Raw genomic sequence first — 19199 nt, forward strand, 5'->3', positions numbered from 1 at the left:
AGGATGAGGGCCTCTGAGAAACATCTCAGGACAGTGGGTGTTCATCTCAACTTCTTTAGAGGCACATATCCCTGCCACACTATGAGCCATCCTATCTCCACAGCTTCCCCAACACCTGCCAAGTTCTGTGCAATTTTAATTCATCTTGCCTCTTATAGGATATCTTGTAACTAGGGTAATTGTGGTCTCAGCTGACTAATCTCTGATCAGGCACACCGAAGGATGTGATTTGAGGGTTGGAAGCTGTTTTCTGACCCTTTGGAAAGTAGGGACATTGCCAGATTGGTTGCATTTCCCCATTTTCTCCTCGGAGTGGAAAAGAATCAAACCAGGAATAGGGGTGGTTGGCAGCTCAATGCTTTTGGCATTCCCAGCTGCACCAGAAGCATGGGAAATACAGACACCTGATTCTTCCAGGGAATGAAGGGCCCAACTTCCAGGGAGTGAAGTGCCAGGAACAAATGGGTGACACTATCTAAATGTGCAGGGGGAAAAAGTAGAAAGTGATAGTAAGATTGGGTGCTGAGGCTAGATATAATTTTAGGCATCTAGCTGTTGTCAAAGAATAATGAGATAGAGAGGACATTGTCCAATTACCCCATGCTGCAAATAATACATTTGGAGTGGCTTTATATGATAATCCCAGAATCTGATCATTTTGGAAGGCAATCCCATGCATAATATGGTACAGTAATCCAACCTGGAGGTTATAAGGCATCGATAACTGTAATTAGATATCCGCCTAGGAGGAGTTATAGCTAACAAACCAATAACAGTAGGGAAAAGTACTCCAAGCTCATAAAGTCACCTGGGACTTGATGTCTAGGTAAATGCATGAACTGAGTAGAGAACAAAGTCAAGCATTCAGCTGTCTCCTATTCTCCACACATTCTCTGATGATTTGAAGGGGAGGCTAAGAACATCAGCAAGCCTAATGAAGCTGGAGGCCAGAGCACCTGACAAATTGTACTTGCTGTACATTCGAGCACATGAGAGTTCAGTGCTCCTTCAGCCCTCCAGCAGCATATATGGAGGTTTTCAAAAGAAGAGAGTTTCACCAGCATATGCACCTCATTTTCTACTAATATGAGCCATTTGAATTTTCAGCATAGTCTATGACACCCTAAAGCCAACATAGGATCCAGGTTGTAGTTAACTCCATTGTTTCTGAAGGATCTGTTAAAGGAGCTCCCACCAGATTTTGCAACCTCAAATTTCCATGAGACTGGATGGATGGAGCTCTGCTGGAGGAGGAGAGGAAAGTGGGCTTCTCAAAAGGGGAAGAGCCTAAGCATGGGACTTACTGACCTTCTCCAGGGGAGTCTTCATCAGCATCTTCTGCCCCATGTTGCAAAGTCCAAGGGCTGGAACTCATGACAGTACTTCTGAGAATTCTCAGTGCTCAAAAATGGGATCCATGTATCTACCATATAGAATGAGATAGAGGGTCTGTGGATGACTGCCATCACCACAGCCATGGAATAACCAATCTTGGCTGGGTAAGTGTATGACTAAACAGAACTGCTGCCTTTGGAACTCTTTTCTGTCCTATCTCATCAGAAACTTGTTTTGCTGATCTTCATCAAACTGACTTTCGTATCTGGCATAAGCTGTTACGTAAAGCTTGAGTGCCTGTAGATTTTAATGTAACCCTGGGGCTTCAATCCCTTTCTGCTCCATGCTGGGCTTGTGTTAATAATTTATTTTGCCTTTTTATTATGCATATGTGCACAGAACCTTTTGCTATTGTGTCTCCTTCTCCTTCTCCTTCAGAATTGTGCGCTGAAACTTTAAATGGCTATTCTTTCTTAATAGCCATTCATGGAAAAATTAAATATTTCCCGACAAAATGTTAAGCTTTTTGGTTCCCATGGCATGCTAAACTGGAATGCTTCAGTGAAGAAAAAGTTCAATTAATTGCTTTTGAGAAACAAAATTTTCAACACCTTGTGGCAAAAATGGCAAGGATCTGTCTTACCACAGATATCGGCTATTTTCATAATACAATTTCCTTGCCTACAAACACTTCTTTTCATGGCTTGTCCTGTTTTCCAACAAAAGAGAGACTTCCCAGCTCCAGAGGGAGATTTTGATTTCACATTCCAATATATTGAGTCAGAATGTGTTTATATCAGTAAAACCTTTATTCCTAAACTATTTGTCAAGTTGCTACAATTTATTTTGACAGAGCTGGATAGATGAGTTTTATCACCCTCCTTCTGTTACACAGCAACATTAAGATTTATTTGCACCAAACCCAGAGATGGCAGAGGAGAAGAAGGCAGCTGTAACAGCTCTACTACAAGTCAAACAAAAATTCTCTATGCTGAGAGTCAATTTCATACTAAAATGTGACATAACTTTGGAATCTACTTAAGTGGTAACAGTGGTAAATATTTAGACATGATTGCTCCCACAAATAGTACAGGCTTGTGAGTTGTTGGTTGTTTGGAGTGCTTCTTGCTCACAATGGCATGAGTTTACATCATTTCAAAATATACTGTAACAATCAGGCTGTTATCCTTTAAAAATGAAAAGTGGGGAGGAAAACGCTACGAAAAGGGGAAAATGAAACATAGGAACTAATAGCTTACCCTCCATGACAGGAAGAATATAAAATGATACGGCTGGACACTGAGATAAGAGCATAAAGTACATTAATGTCAAGTAACAGTATGATGGGGAGAAGACTATCCACCTGTCCAATGCTGAAAACTGGGAATCAGTTAAATAGACCATGGATTATGCTGATACAAATGCTAAGTTCTTGATCGCCAGAATCTTCCCACATTCATGTACCTACCAAGTAAACTAATTGTTCAGAGTACCTTAAGAAAGTTATCAGTGGCTGTGTAGTACCTGAAACCAGTAGTTAAGCTTCAACTATTTATATGCCGCATATCATGGAAAGCACACGGGTTGCAGAATGCCTCATCCCTTTGTACTTGTGAACCTGTTTGATCACAAGGTCACTGTAGGAGAGAGATGAGGTGAAGGGTCTTCACAGGCTGTCCTTACAGCTGTTTGTCATGTAGCCTATTAAATGAATCTCCAGGGTGTGTGCTTGAGTTCCACCTGTTTTTTTATATGCTTCAGCCACACTGTCATGGCCACCATCTTGATTTTTTTGACTACACCCAGCAGACACCCCTGTAAGTCTCTTGTTTAAATGAGAAGGTATCTTTCTCTCCTTTTCTCCCCATGTTTCAGACTTCATTGCAATCTTCTCTTCCTTCAAGATGTAGTTTAGATAGAAGTGAGGCTCTCCTAACTTTATGTATTCCTTAATCTAGTCGTTCCCTCAAGTACAAAATGAAGTAGTCTGCTAGCATTCGATACCTGGGCTAAACCCACACTCTGAACCCCGGCAACCAAAACTTTGGTTATGAGCACTTTTTCCCCCAGTACAATGTTCTGCTGTTTCATTACTTAATATTCTTTCAGCACTCTGCTTAGTTCAGGTACATATCTTCTACCTAGACCTTCAGATATTGCTGAACTACAATTCCTAGCTGTCTCAATTATCTGGCCAGTGGTAAGGGCCATCTGGATGGTTGCTGATTTAATACACCTTCAGTATACTGAATTAACCATGTTGAGCCTCATTGCTGTCCTTCATGAGCTGGAGTGCTTCACAGAATATATCTGATATTCTACTTCAGGAGCACAATTGCAGCACAAAAGGAACAGTGATAGGCAAATTATCATTTAGGTAAACTCTTATATTACTGATCTACTCCCTGGGAAGTAATATGGGGGTGGTGGGGTATGTGGAGTGTAAACCTGAATCAAGTCCCCATAGACCTTCATAGTGTGCATTCCAGCATGGGGATAACCAGCAAGGAAAAATGCTCACCCAGTCTCTACAAAAGCCAGGATAAATTCTGTCTTGCAATTTGTTTTCTTCTCCTGTAAAAAAAAAAAAGGAAAAACCAAAGCAAAAATATTACTTTCACAGTGCTTGAGAATTAATTCTGAACTTTTCTTGGAGATGTTTTGGAGGTTACTTGATAGTTGGAAGTGGGAGGACATTGCTGCTGGTCATATTTGTCCATCAGTTTGAAAGATTCCCTGGCTGCTTATACTTCACTATCTAAAAGAACCCAGAGAAAGAGTTTCCCCATGATGTCTTGAGATTTAATGGGTATGTGGGAAGTCAGGGAGGCTGCAGATTGATGAATAGATTGAACCATGTAAGATGCAACATGCATGCACCCACTGGCCACCTTATAACCATGTAAGAGCAAAAACTCCCATTCCATCCTTGAGAATTTCATCAAGATTTTCTTCTCTTTTTATACTAATTTTGAAAGCAAATTGTTATTCATTAAATTGAATGAGAACTGAGAGGGGGAAAAAAGGATAATTTTTGTGCATGGCAGTAGCCTCTATAATCAGCTTTGTAATGGGAAATGGGGGAACTATTGTATCTTATTCTCAATATTCCCATGCCAGTCAGTTTTGCAGTCTGGCCAAGTTTTCTGCTTTGTGCAGAATTGTAAAAACTAGCAAAGCAAAACTGTTCTGCTGAATTTTTTTTATCTAGAACAAATGACATCAAACTGGGAATTGAGAAAAAAAATCAAATTAATTGATGGAAGTTGGTTTTTGTACTTAATGCCAAAAACAACATATAGGAAAAGTTAAAATTGTTCACAGTTAAATTTGTTCAGTTTTACTGAAAACCATACACTCAAATACCAAGCCACCAAATTTAGGGTGGTCCTCTAAAACTACAAGAAAGCAGATTCAAGGAAGACACCAGCAGAAACTTTCTGACTAGGTGAGCTCTGAGCCTTTGGAACAGGCCACCATGTTCACTGCTGAGTTCTGTGCTTGACGTCTTTAAATATAAGCTGAATGGTCATCTCTCAGAGATTCTCTAGTGCAGTGTTTCTCAACCTTGGTAACTGTAAGAGGTGTGGACTTTAACTCCCAGAATTCCCCAGCCTGCTTGCTGGCTGGGGAATTCTGGAAGTTGAAGTCCACACCTCTTACAGTTACCAAGGTTGAGAAACACTGCTCTAGTGGATCCTGTGCTGGGCAAGGAGTTGGAATAGATTACTTCTAAGCTATCTTCCACCCCTGTGATTCCTTTCAGCTTGGTTCCCTTGGTTTCCTTCAGCTTGCCAAACCCCAAGGCAATCTCTGATTATGCTTGATAATTTGAAATGCAAACAGCTGAATTCTTCTCCTTGTGTGGAGCTCATTGAAATTATAATTCTTCGTTATAAATTCTTCAGCTACAATCTTATGCTCAGATAACGCCTTTGAACACAGTGGTAGGGAACTTCAATTCATTCCTACTCACAAGGAGTTGGAGAGCTTCCATTTATAGAAAGAGGGAAATAGTTTTTATTGTTTCTCCTTTCTGACACCTCCCCATGTGTTCTAGAATACCAAGCGACTTCTGGAATGCGAGGTAGGGACTGAAAGGAGAGAAAAACTATTATTTTTTTTAACCCATCTCTTCCAACAGCAGCAACCTCTGCTCAATCTTCATCTTGTCCATAGAGAGAAGGAGGTTTTCTAACTGAGGAAGCCCACTTAGCATCCAAAAAGCTATAGGATTTAATTCCAAGAAAACATTAAATAAGGTTGTGCTTTTACAAGGCTTCTAATGGATTTGTCTTGTTCAAGGCCAATTCAGTCACACGTATTTTTGGTACCACACCATCTCAATTCTGATCTGCCAAGTTCATCTGAAAATACTTCATGTAAAAAGTTAACTAAATTCAACCTTGCATCAATGGAATTGAAAGATTCAGAGATTTAGTTATTATTTTATTCTTGGGTTTAATTATTCATTACCCCTCCGATTCCAAAGAGACATCACTCAGATAAAGAGGACATATATCCTTCCATTTCCTCTGCCATTTTCAGTGGCTTTTTTGTTGTTGTTTATTGATTTAGTCGCTTCCGATCTTTGTGACTTCATGGACCAGCCCACGCCAGAGCTTCCTGTGGCTACTAGACATCATTTTTGCTGCTTTTGCTGCCTCGGTGAAGATAATGGAGGGAATGTAAGTCCAGTGGCTTACTCCCAGCTCTTAATTCCAGTCTGTCTATAATGATTATACTTTATAGAACTTTATTTGATTTGGGAAAGAGCAGGAGATGGTAAATGTTTTCACTCCTGGGAGCTACATTTGGCATGAGAAAGAGAACAGCTATCTGGAAAAAAATTGACATTTTTTTCCCATACCGTGATCTGTTCTCTTCTCCAGCATTGTAAAGTGCAACTGAGTTTATATGCTAAGAGCCAGCACTGGGGAAGCATTTCATAAACTTGCAGGATTAATTAACAAATTATATTGTTTCAAACGCCTTGCAAAACTTGAGGCTTGTAGTGGTAAGGTTGCATATTTTGGAAACAGGGTGGGGAAGGGGCTGAGTTGTTACTTGGAAGGGAACAAAGGGGATTTTTGATTTTGAGGGGATTGAATGCTTAACTTTTACATGACATCTTCAAGACAAGGCCAACAAATCATCATCTGGGGATGTTCTCTAGTTCTGGATATCTTGCCTCAACCAGGGAGTTGGATTAGACAGCCTATAAGGCTCTTTCCCCTCTATGACTGGGACACACAGTGTGCTAAGCTATAGTTTGCTTAACCATGTTTATTTAATGAACCTTAATTGGTGGGTTCACACAACATACAAAGCCTGGAGTTAGCAATGCGGTACCTGTGGTTGTAGCAGCACACAAGATACTCTTAGATAGATTTAGACAACTCACAGATTATTACTTTTTCAATGACCAAAATCTGAGTATGAACCCTCCTAAGATTTCAGCTATTTGATTAATAATGGTGATAATGGTGATGATGATGATGATGCCTGCAGGATAGTATGAAACCATGCAGTGGATTTATCTTGAAAAGGTTGCCAAGCCCTATGTCAAACCATTAATTATGCCTTACAAATCACAGTGGAGGGGTTCATACAATATATCAAATAACAACAAGCCACAGTCTGATATCTTTCAATGTGTGGGCCCATGACAACTCAGCATCCATAACTGTCTGGTTTATGGAAGGTGATTAAGTTTCCCTTTGTACAAAAAGACTAGCTAAGAATGACTCATGGCCTCTGAAGGCCAGCTCTGAGGAATAAAGGTGTAGCTTAAACATTTTCAAAGTTTTTGGTCTGACTAGAAAACATACAGAAAGCCTCCTGCTTAGATTTTCTGGGTCTGGAGTGTCTAATGAATGCTCTTTTGCAGCAAGCACTGCCTGCCTCCATCTTCATTTCTTACTCATCTGTATAACCTGTATGCTTCTACAGAAACAGATAAGCATGACCTCTTAGAAAAGTGGACTAGCCTTACATTTCACGGAGTCAAGCTGTGGGTGTCCAAAAAAAAAAAAAAAGGTTATTTAGTGTATTATTGTTGCATTTTAATTCCCAGAAGGATAAGAGATCTTAGAATTAGGAAGGAGAAAGGTTGGTCGTTGAACCAAACCCTCTGCTCACAATCAGGATCCAAATCAAAGTACCAGTCCTTTCTGTGCGAAGAAGAAAAGCCTTCCTAAGTCATTGGTGTTGTTAGCTGTAGGATTTTGAGCTTCAGGTATCAAAGTTGACCAGCCTTGGGAACTATGCACCTCGATGTTTGGTGGGGGAAGATTTATACTAAATTGGGAAGCACAGACTCCTACTTTGTGTATATGCATTGGAACAGTAACTCCCAGAATTGGTCATGCATTCCTAAAACACCTTGAAGGAGACAAACTGAGAAACACTGGTTTAGCTAGAATGTATTTATTCCCCCTTTTATTCTGGCTTTTGACTTGTCTGCTCCATCCCTTAGCTCCCCTGATTACATTTAGATTGTCATTGGATTCAATTAATGAACACGAAGACCTGAGCTATGGCCAAGGAAGAATAAGTCTGCAGCACTGCGCAAGATGCAAATGACAACATGTTGATCTTTGGCTTGGTTATTTTCTGTGACTGATGGGTATTTGGAATGAGTATTTTATGTCAACCAACACTTTTTCTTGGGATACAAATAGTAGGGAAAGAGATTAAAGGGATGCATAAATCAACCCTTTAGGACAACCAGTGCAGAACAAATGAAACATGCGGCCTTCAACAGTAAGTCAAATCCATTAGCCAATGCTGTGTTAATAAGATGATGAGAAATCCTCAGGGCTTATCTGCACTCCAACTTAGTACAGCTCACTAGGATGGAAAGCAATCTCCATATTGATGTAGTGGTGGGGCAGTCAGCGCTTAACTGTTGTTCCATCATTTCTTGCCTTTCTTCCAGGACTTTAGGCATTGGCTAGTTCTTTGAAAGGCCCAAAGAAGTTGAATGCTCATTTGAGAAGGAAGCCCTTTCCTTCAAATTCAGATTAAATGTATTTAATATGGTCAATGGCCCGCAAGGTGAAAAAGAAACAATGACCAAATACATTAAACAGTGGAACAGTCATATAAAATCTAAAAAACCCTCAAAAAATACTGCTGAAAGAAAATATGGAAAGATGTTGTGCTTCTAAAAATGCTCTTCCAGCCCATCCAGAGGAAGCGTCTTTGTTACCAATGGACTCACCACTTCTCCAAACATGTTCCTCCAATTACTACTGTAGCAGTAATTTTTTTTTAGTTCTTCACTGTACAGATCCTGGTGTTGGTTGAGACACACCAGTAAATCACATTCTGATGTGAAAGGGGTGCAGTAATGATATTGTCACAATTTCTTGTTGTTACTTAACTTGACGAAAATCCATCAAAAATAATTAAGGCCTGGTCACCACCGTGCCCCGAGGCACTTGGTATAGTAAAGACTACCTTCTAACCTGCCAAGTTTTAAACAGCCAGTTTACACATGCCTTTTTATCTACTCAAGTGTTTCTCAACTTCAGTGAGTTTAAGATGCGTGGACTTCAACTCCCAGAATGTTGGCTGGGGAATTCTGAGAACTGAAGTCCACACACATCTTAAACTCGCTGAAGTTGAGACGCTGATAGACACTCAATGGAGTACCTATATTAGATGGTGCAATCATCTGATGCCACAAGGGGCACCGTTTGTCTAATGGAAATGGGACACGTTCTGAGTTCAGATGAAACTGCTTAGTCTTCAAGAGGTATAGATTGTGGTTAAAGAATTTCATGGGATGGAGTAAGGGTAAGATGATGGCATATGCATTTCCATTAACCACTCAGAATGGCTTGACAGGACAGATTCAAAAGCAGAAGTGTCTGCAGGGGGAGTCAAAAAAATCAAGATGGCTGCTACAACTATCTTGGATTGAATCGAAGCCCTGCACCTTTTTTAATGTACATGACATATGTTTAAAAGCGTGGTCTTTGATCACCAAACTTTTTAAAATCATTTTTTAAAAAAAAATTCTACATACTTGATCTTAGCCAAAAGGCCGAGTTGTTACTACCTGAACTGCTGAAATCAGTGTTGGACTGAGGGACAAATGAGAGTCCTAGCAGAGCAGGATGGTGTGATTGAAGTTTTGCCTGGTTTCTATGGTATGTGCAAAGCACACAGCAGATGAAGCCATCTTGGCTTTTTCATCATGTTCTGTGGACACCCCAGTGCAGCAGATCTGGCATATCACGCTGTAAAAAAGTTAAAGTATGTTGCATTACCTTCTAGAGAGCCTGCCCCTCCTCTCCAGTTTAATAAAATATCTAAGGGTCACTGAATCTTAAACAGCACAGGTAAGGTTTGATCAGCACAGCTTAATCCTCAGTTGTGGTCCTGTGGCTGAGAAAACCCCAAAATGATAAAATGAAATGAAATGAAACAGGCAGCCCTATTGCTAATCCAGTTTCCTGGGCCTAATAAGCAAATCCCATAGGGAACCTAGAAGTCACATCTTCCACTTTCAATCTCCTTTGGCCTAATCTTTGGAGCTCCTTCGTTAACTTTTCCTGCTGATCTCTTGACGTAAACTCTGCAATCAGTAGAAGGAAATGAAGATTTTTGCTCACAGATTTGGAGTCCTCCCAGATCAGGCTTTTACTGTGTGATCATTGTGCCTTACTTGCCTTTGCCCATTAATTTTCTGTGGGGGTTTTGTGATGGAAGATAGGTTTGCTGCACAATGTCTTTTGGTTGATAGCGCTTGGGCTCCCTTCCTATGAATAGCTACATCCATTGGATTTCTGCCTGCTATGGAACCAAAGAAGGTATTGGAGATCTGCTGTGTAGTGTGTGTGCATGCGTGCATGCGTGCATGAATGGCAGACTACATTGTGATTAGTTACACCCTTTATACATGCATCAGGTGAGATCTCTGTGAGGTTATACAGACTAGAGATTTATTGTGAACAAACAGAAAGCCTATCAGCATCAGTGATATACCATGATCAGAAAGATGACTGGACAATGCACTGGCTGTGTGAATGGACTCCACTGTGTGTGAAGTAGGCTTGATCTTTTGAGGCTCACTCATTCTCTATTAGATGTTACAGTCGACAGCCCTTGAACATGAGCTTGTAAGGCTGACCTACCTTTCATGGGGGAGGAAAAGAATCTTCAGAGCAAAGTATCATCAGCACACACCTCGGATCTTATCAGGCACTCAAGTCAGGTAATTTCCACATTACAGAATCCATACTGGCATCCAGTCATTTGTGGTGGCGTAATGTAGAAGACAGTCACCATCCAGCGATGGCTGAGTGGTGGACGCATCCTCCCCGTGGCACAAAGGCACTTTGCTCACCGTTTTGGAGGGGCCCAATCCACTGCAGAGGCAGTCCAAAGTTGTTTTTAGTTGTTCTGCTGTTGAAGTGGTGTTTTCCTTCTTCTGACCTAAATCCTGCTATAGAGACAATCCACAAGGCCTCTCTGATGTTGTGGTCACTGACCAGCTCCCATTGGCTGCTTCAGAGCGCTGTGGGATCGCCCTTCGCATGCTCAATAACTAGGCACTGTCCTCTACACCTATTTTGGCTGGGGACCAGGTACCTACCATGAACAGAGTGGGCCTGTCACCCAGGATATTTCTTTTCGTTTTCCTATTTTTCAAATTTAGGACTCTCCATCTCCTACGATAACCCTATGTCAATCCCTCCCCACATTTTATCTGGTCAGCGGGGCATGGGACGGGGAGCTGGATGAAGCAGGGCTGGGTGAAGCAGGAAATGTATTGCAACTCCATCTGGATTGTGCATTTTCCCCTGGTTGCCAATTTTTTTTTTACATGGGTCTAGCTATCCTGAAACACCCACATAAGGGTTTTTAATTATTATTTTAACACAGGTCTGTTGATATCCTAAAAGACCAATCTTTTTCAACTTGAACCAGACAGCTGTTTTTCCAAACCGTGTCTGTCAGTCTGTTCTGTCTTCATAAACTTCTTCTAAAAAGCCCAGCATCTCTGCACTGCAGTGGCGGCTCCAGGAATAGGGGAAGAGCTGGAGGAAGGGGCTGGAGACCCCTTAGGAGATCTGTAATTACAGTTTAAAGAAACCCATCCAAGTGACCGCATTGGAGGGGAGCAGGATGGTGTGGGGGAGCGCGCCCAAAGATGGCCAACCCCGTCTAGCCCAACGTTATGAGCAACGGGGGGGGTGTGTGCTTTTCCCACCCGCAGGTGGTGCTGGGTGGGAGGAAAAATGAGCCAGGGAACCCACAGATCGTCGGGTTGAAACTCCCGCATTCAAACTGCGAGACCGCACCGCTCCTCTGTCGCCTGTGCCACCAGAAAGCTCGGCTGTGCGGACCGCACGATTTGGTACCACCCGATTCAAGGAAGAGAAAGAAAATCCGCTATAAATCACTGGGAAGACCAGGACTCCCGTAGGTGGCTGCAGAACTCTGCACAGCTAGCGGAGGGCAGCGGGGAACGGCGGGTTTCTGTGTCTGTCTGCAGCCCTCTAGGGGTGCTCCGGAGTTTTGAAGCGCACGCTCGGTATGGTCGAGAACGGAAACGGCCCCCGATTCGGGGTCTGTCTGGTGCTGAGAGACGCCCGAGCGCCACCGACTAGTCCGGCGCTGCTCTCCACCCGGGAGCGCTCCCGCAGAACGCCTGCGCCGACGGGCTGCCCGCAAGAGCGCTCCTCCACTGTGCCAAACTTCCCGGCTCCTGGCGCGACTTCAGGTTCCGGCTGTCGCCGTCGAGTTTAGGCGAGCGAGCGCCGGGGCCGGCTGCGCAGCGAGGTCCTGCCGCGGCCGACCCTGGCCGCCGGCGCTTGGGCAAGGACGCTGGGCTGACGCCGAGCTCGCACTGCCCCCTGTGGAGGCGGATCTCCTCGCCGAGCGCCCCGCTCTGCGCCCGCGCCGCCGCCCGCCGGAGGGAGCCCCGCAGACTATGCCAGAGCCCTCGGAGGTGGGGAAGTGGCGCTGGCCTCTGCGCGCGGCTCGCTCTCCGGCCCCAGGTGAAGCGGGCAGAGGCGCAGCTTCGGCGGCCGAGCGAGCGGCTCCCTGCGTGGGCGGGAGCAGCCTGGGGACGCCGGAGCGCTGGGAGCCGCCGCCGCCGCCGCGTGGAGAGGCGGGCATGCAGGGTGGCGGCAGTGGGCTTCCTGGGTAGCCCTCCTCAATATGGTCTTCGTCTGCAGCGGCACCAGCAGCTGCCCCGTCTTGGTCAGCAGCACCCCGGGCTCCTTCGCGCCGGAGCCTCCCCGGCCGTTGGGCGGCGGCGACGGCGCGAGGATGATTTCTGGCTCGCTGAATCCGCCCCGGTTAGGGATAGGCGGGAAACTTCTGCAAGGGGTCACCGCCGGTCCCGGAGGAGGCGGCGGCGGCGGGAGCAGCACCGGCGGCCCCAGTGCGCTCAGCCCGGGCTTCGGCGACGCCGGGAACGACACGCAGTGCGGCGAGCAGATCCTGAGCTACGGCAACGTGGAGAAAGTGGTGATCGGAGCCGCCCTGTCGCTCATCACGCTGCTGACCATCGCGGGCAACTGCCTGGTGGTGATCTCGGTCTGCTTCGTGAAGAAGCTCCGGCAGCCCTCCAATTATCTCATCGTCTCGCTGGCCTTGGCCGACCTGTCGGTGGCCGTGGCCGTGATGCCCTTTGTCAGCGTGACCGACCTCATCGGCGGCGAGTGGATCTTCGGCAGCGTCTTCTGCAACGTCTTCATCGCCATGGACGTGATGTGTTGCACCGCCTCGATTATGACCCTGTGCGTGATCAGCATCGACAGGTGAGGAGGGCGCGCAGCTCCGGCGGAGCAGGTCGGCCGGGCCCGCCCGGGGGCACGTGGAAACTTGGCTTGCGGGAAGGGAGCGCCGCCTTCACCGGCGCGCAGCCGAGCGGCGCTGGAGTGGGTGAAACTCTTTCGGGCTGAGCCGCGCTGCTCCGAAGGGCGCCCGTTCCTGTTCATAAAATCCTTTTCGTAAAAATTACGCTTTTCGGTGGGAAAGAAAACACCAGGAGAAGCTCAGAGAAGTTGGATAAAGGGGTAAACGAGCGAGATCTTGACCCTTGGTCAGGCGGTTCAGTGCAGAGGATTGGAAACGATGCCCATTTAGGATTCCTTAAACAAATTAACCATAGCCATCCCACTTTGCACGACTTGGTAATTATGGTGTATTTATGATTGGTGCGATGTTAAGATTTTTAAAAAAAAATACACAAACACACACCCAGCTGATTGTGAGTTACCTAAGGATTACCTAGAATTGTATTGGGGTAAACTATGGCAAAAAAAAAAATCTGCTTTAAATACACTTAAAAGCTGGATGCCACCAGTAAAATAGGTTTTGAACCACTTTCAGGCTGTGTGAAGGGCTTAGGAGCTATTCTGAGGAGTGACTGAAAAGAGAGTAATTGTTCTCAATTCACCCTCATTAAAAGATATGGTAGCTTTGAACACCTGTAGAGGCAAAACAAGTTCGTACAGGAAATGTCTGAGTTGGTACAAACTGTAGAAGGCTACAAGAGCTTCAACTTTTTCTAGAGGTTGTACCTAAGGAACCATTCCTGGTATTTCTGTTTCCAGAAATCTACGGGGACTTTTGATAAGTGGTTTTCCTACCATCAGTCTTGTCTCTCCCCCCAAACTTCTGGACTTTGTTTTTTGCCACTGAGGCCAACTTTATTTATCTTAGTTTTCTTTACCTGCCTGTCTTGAAGAACATGAACTTATGATGAGGTTGGGGAGTTCAGAGAGATTACCTGCAAAAGGTGTGAAAAGTTTGAATGGAAGTGTAAATTGTTTGACTGGAGTTGAGAATAGATTTTGTAAACAGTCCAGCAGGGGTCTCTTTTGAGTTGCTTTATCTTTACTTGTAAAGAATAGATACTGTACTGTAAAGTCAGGTGAAAAAATGGATATTTGATGTGAAGAAAAGAGGAAGGAGGGAAACCCTCCATAGTAGCTATGTTCACCCAACATCCTTTTCCATGGCCACCTGAATCACCTTTACTCCATTAACCCAGTTTTCTGGCGGTGTATGTCACTCAGAATCCACCCGCTGACAAGGCATTCAGATGAAATGTGGTTGGCTAATTTGTGGTTCAGACTGTCCTACCAGCACAGCCACAGCCTGGTGTAAGCTGTCTCCTGAATATCAAACTGTATTGTTGCAAACAGGATATCTGCCCAATGATATGCTCTTGTCATGAGTGAGGATGGCAAGCAGGGGGCTCCCCTCCAGACTGTAAAGCGCATGTGTAGCACTGAGGAATTAGGTGGCCATTCCAAGAGACACAGATCGGGCCCGCCTTGACCTTTGGGGTTTATATGTCTGGGTTTTCCCCACGCTTCTTCAGTTTGTTAGGATTTTCCTGTTATGTAGCAGCAATAAAACACTAGAGACCTGTTCCTTGTCTCAGCGTGGCTCCTGGCTGTTAGGACAGCTCTACTGTGTACAGAATCCTTCTTCTCAAGTAGATAGGTCCATCAGCTTGGTTCTGCACAGGAACAGACACCTCCAGGTGCTTGGTGATCAACAGGTTTTATTCTGCCTAGTTGTCTAGAAGAGTGCAACCTTGATTTTTTTCTTCTTTTGCTGTTTCCATATATGCTACGGCAAAAAAATAAGATGCCATTAAAATAACATTAAAATCTTTGAGTGTTTTTGACATCCTCGCTTGTTCAGAAGTCTTTTTGTTGTTAATTTTGGAGATTTGTGTCAGTTTGGGGAAGGATGTTATGCAGTAATTCTGAGAATTATGTGCAAGGAAATATCTGTTTTAGCCATTTATGGTCAGTTAACAGAAATCGTTTCACTGTCCCACAACGCTGTAAAATGGGCTGTTTGTAATTCTTGCACATATCCTGAGAGTTTTGAGGACATGATGAAACAGGATAGATTTGTGTATTATCCAACATACTGCATACTATTAAACCTAATTTACAATTTGTAGTGTGGGATTCGATATACCAGTCTTCCTCATCCTGGTATTTCTTCCAATTAGAGAAACTCATTCTGGCTGAGAATTAGGGTAGCTGCATCTGGAGGACATCAGGCTAGGAAAAACGGTCGGTGGCCGTGGCCGTCTGGATTGGGAAAGGAGTGGGGAGTGATGCTTTATGGTTTCCTGAGCAAACAAACAAACAAACAAACAAACAAAAAAGGTTCTTTTGTTGCAAAGGAATTTCTATCTAAGTTTTGACAGTGAGGACACAATAGAGGTAGGAAAGGAGGAGAGATCTGGGTAGTGAAAAGATTCCTGATGCCTTAAAAATGAAGGAATAGATGCCTTAACATAGGAAAATATCTGCACCAGGGGTGTCCTCCGGGTAAAGTAAAAACAAAACAAAACAAAACCAAGGTGGTGGCCACAGCCGTCGCCATGAGTCCACGCATTCCCTCTTTCCACTATTAAACTTCCCATCTGAATTCAGCTGATTTCTCATTATTGTTAAGGACAGAAGATTTTTAACTGCTTCTGTATTACTTTGGCTGTATACACAGTGAGCTTCTTGCGTAGTTTTTCTACTCCTGTGGAGGCATTCCCTGCAGGTTCATCTCTCTGTGCACTTCTCTTTTACACTGAAACTGAACATATTCAGCTGCTGGGGAGATAGCTACTGGGCATATTGGAAGGGGGCCAACATATGGCCACTTTTGGCTTCCATCAGTTAGTGAAGGTTACAGGTTATATACCCTCAGAAATGTTGTATAAGACTCACAAAGCCAGTGTAAATTATAGCATGACCTTTACAGGCAGAATGTAGCCATTTTGAATCCCTCACAGGGATCATGTATTTAAGGATAGAATATTATTATCCCCTACAGGACAGAACCTTATTATCTAGAAGGATTTCTCAGAGCAAGAGGCTTCACAGGTGGAAGCTAAGCAGGGTCAGGCTTGATTAGAAATTGGATGGGGGGCAGCCAAGGAATCCCAAGTATATAGATTGGGAAGTTGACAAATCATTCTGAGAGACATACTTACATACCCTTATGTATGGTTACCAAGAAAACTGTATGGATGGGCCCATGAAATCATTCGGGGTTAAGCTAAATTTGAAAGAGACTTTCCTTACTGGACCTAGGAAGAATAATAATGAATAAAATGACTCATCATCCTGAAATAGAATTTTAATATTGTAACTGGCCTCTGTATATTTTGGATTGCAATGGTAACTTTTCAGAAACTCTTGTAATTAAATAGAAAAGATTTAAAATGTCATCAAAGGTTGGCATTTGAAATAGGCATTTTCATTAACTGTGAAGTTACTCTCATTTGTGTAAATAAGAAATGGTAATTAAGATTTCTTTCTTATAAGATAAGAGGGTTGCTTTAAAAGGCCACTTTGGTTTATGGATGGTCAGTTTTTCCTCCGTCTCTCCGTGGGTGGAGGAAAAGCTCGGTAGATCTCAGCTCCACAGCCCTGGGCAATTTCTGTTCTGGGATAGGAAGCCAGTCTTGGACACGTTTGCAGGTCTTGAATGATGATGACCAAGGGTTTCTATGCAAAACAAGGATGCTTCACAGCTCTAGAAACCAGGTCAGCAGAATTTTGGAGGGCAAGAAGGAGCACAGGAGTATATAGGGAATGAGGCAGGCAGACATGAGACTTGAAAGCACCTTACTGCAGAGGTAACCTCATTTCCCATATTGCAGTTGTTCCATAGTAAGTCAGGTTGCAGTTACTTGACAAGGAACAACGTCAGGGAAGGCATTAAAACACAGGTCTAGAAAAGTCCAGTCCAGCCCAAGAATGTAGTTAGGATATGTCATCCTTCAACCCCTGTCTATTCTTCCATAACAGTTCTTTCTATAATTCCTGATTCCTCCACAAAACACCCGTATTGCTACTCCTCTCTCTCTCATGAGAATATAAAAATAATGTTGCATGATATTAAAGGCCCATCTGGTCCATTATTCTAGGGGACAGAGTTGCCAGTCCAATGTATCCCGAAAGTTTCCAAGTAGGAGACGAGGGGAAGAGCCCTTTTCTCCTGTTATCCCACAGCTGCTATTATTTAAGATAAATTGTCTTTCAAGATGAGGTTCTCTTTCAAAACCATCTGAATGGGTGGCCTTTGTTGGCACCTGCTGGCAATCAATTCCATAGTTTATGCATTGGGTGAAGAAGTATTTATTTTTATTGGTCCTAAATTTCCTCGGTATTGAGATTCAGTGGGAATCTCAAGTCCTTATTGCTGTGTAAGAAAGAGGATGAGGGAATGTCTCTTTCTTCATATTTTCCACACTGGGATGTCATAAATCCCATTAGGTTTTTCTTTCCAAGCTACACAGAGTCTCAAATGTTGTGGACATTCATATATATGCAAGTTGCTCTAGCCTCCAAATAATTTTAATTGCCTGCTTCTGTACCTTTTGGGGCTTTACAATATCTTTTTGCAGTGCAGTGATTAGAAATGTACATAGTGTACCATTCTATGAACCCCCCCCCAAATCTTTAATCTTCAAAGAGTCCTGTACATCCAAATATAGTAGACCGTGTTAATAGCAGTTTCTTCAACACCGTCATATAGCCAAATCAAGAAAATGGCAAGTTTTGGATTGTTGTTCTTAATCATCCTGCTGATTTGCTGAATGCCCTTTTGGAAATTCACCCTGGAATTATGAACAACTCTTTAGCCACAAATTGACCACTTCCATCTCAGGAACTCACAAAGATCAGTTACTATAACCTTCCTGGCTTCTTCTTCTCTTAATTTCAGTGTGCCTGTCATGAGTAAGGATGGCGAGCAGGGGGCTCCCATCCAGACTGTCAAGCGCATGCGTAGCACTGATGAATTGTTCAGCCATTCAAAGAGACACAGATCGGGACCGCCTTAACCCTTGGGGGTTATATGTCTGGGTTTTCCCACGCTTCTTCAGTTTGTTAGGATTCCTGTTAAGTACTAGCAATAAATATTAGAGACCAGTTCCTTGTCTCAGTGTGTTTCCTGGTTGTTAGGACAGTGCCTTAGTGCAGTCTCAGAATGATCAGCTTCACATTCTCTGCTGCTGTTATGATTACAAATGCTGTCGCATGTCTAAAATTGGAGAATTTTGAAGAAGATCAAACTTCCTTAGTCTTCTTGTTTATAGCACTGTAAATACAATAGGCCTGGCCTGGACAGAATTTTTGTAAATTTAAATATTACCCTGCTGTCACCTGTGGGCAAAGTCTACCTTGTTAGACACTTGCTTGTCCTTCTTCATCATTTCAGAATATAAGGTGTGTGTTTGAGCAAGTCTCCTTCCAGGGGAGCCATACATGTAGGCCATGCTTCTTAGTTGGCAGAGATTTTTCTAGTCTGTATTGGAGTGGAGGTGAAGTAAAATACAATGAAAAGAAAAGCCCATACCTTCTTCATGAAGTGAAAGCTTGGGAGGAGGGACTGGATGACCTGGGTGTTTCTCCTGTCACAAGGGAGAGCATGACATGTGTTTTAGGCTGCACCCTCAGATAATTCAGCAGAAAAAAGAGGGATATCTGTTGGACCCCTGAGGAATTTTGTGTGTTGCTCACATTAGAATGCCTGTGAAATACAGTTGATGGAAGACATGCTAGGGCTCCTGGCAAAAGTAGGATCTGAAACTCCTGATAGAGTATCTGAAAACCACTGCCTTGATTTTTGTAGAAACATGGGATTAGATATTTTGACCCTGCTACCTTACCTCCAGATTGGAGGAAGATGTGTTGTAGAGCAGGACTGGTTTTATCCACGTATCTGGGGGCTTTCTGGGGTTGAATGTACTCAGACTATCTGATAAGAACCAACCCCTTTTTTAGAAATAAGAGAACTATGCTCTCTGGACAATTCTGTCATGCAGTATTTATTAGATTTATATCCCGCCTCTATTTTATAAA

The 19199-nt window shown here is 43.6% G+C and overlaps 1 protein-coding gene across 1 annotated transcript in view; it reads left to right on the top strand.

The window, feature by feature from the left end:
• The first annotated feature begins 12333 nt into the window (after positions 1 to 12333).
• The window catches only part of HTR7 (5-hydroxytryptamine receptor 7), an 80009-nt gene continuing 73143 nt past the window's right edge, over positions 12334 to 19199 (top strand). Inside the window, exon 1 of the mRNA XM_063307421.1 lies at positions 12334 to 13118. Coding sequence (XP_063163491.1) covers positions 12514 to 13118 — 605 coding nt within the window. The 5' untranslated portion in view covers positions 12334 to 12513. The remainder of the gene's footprint in view (positions 13119 to 19199) is intronic.

Source organism: Candoia aspera, chromosome 6, assembly GCF_035149785.1.
Source record: "Candoia aspera isolate rCanAsp1 chromosome 6, rCanAsp1.hap2, whole genome shotgun sequence".
In the NCBI taxonomy this organism is placed as follows: Eukaryota; Metazoa; Chordata; class Lepidosauria; order Squamata; family Boidae; genus Candoia; species Candoia aspera.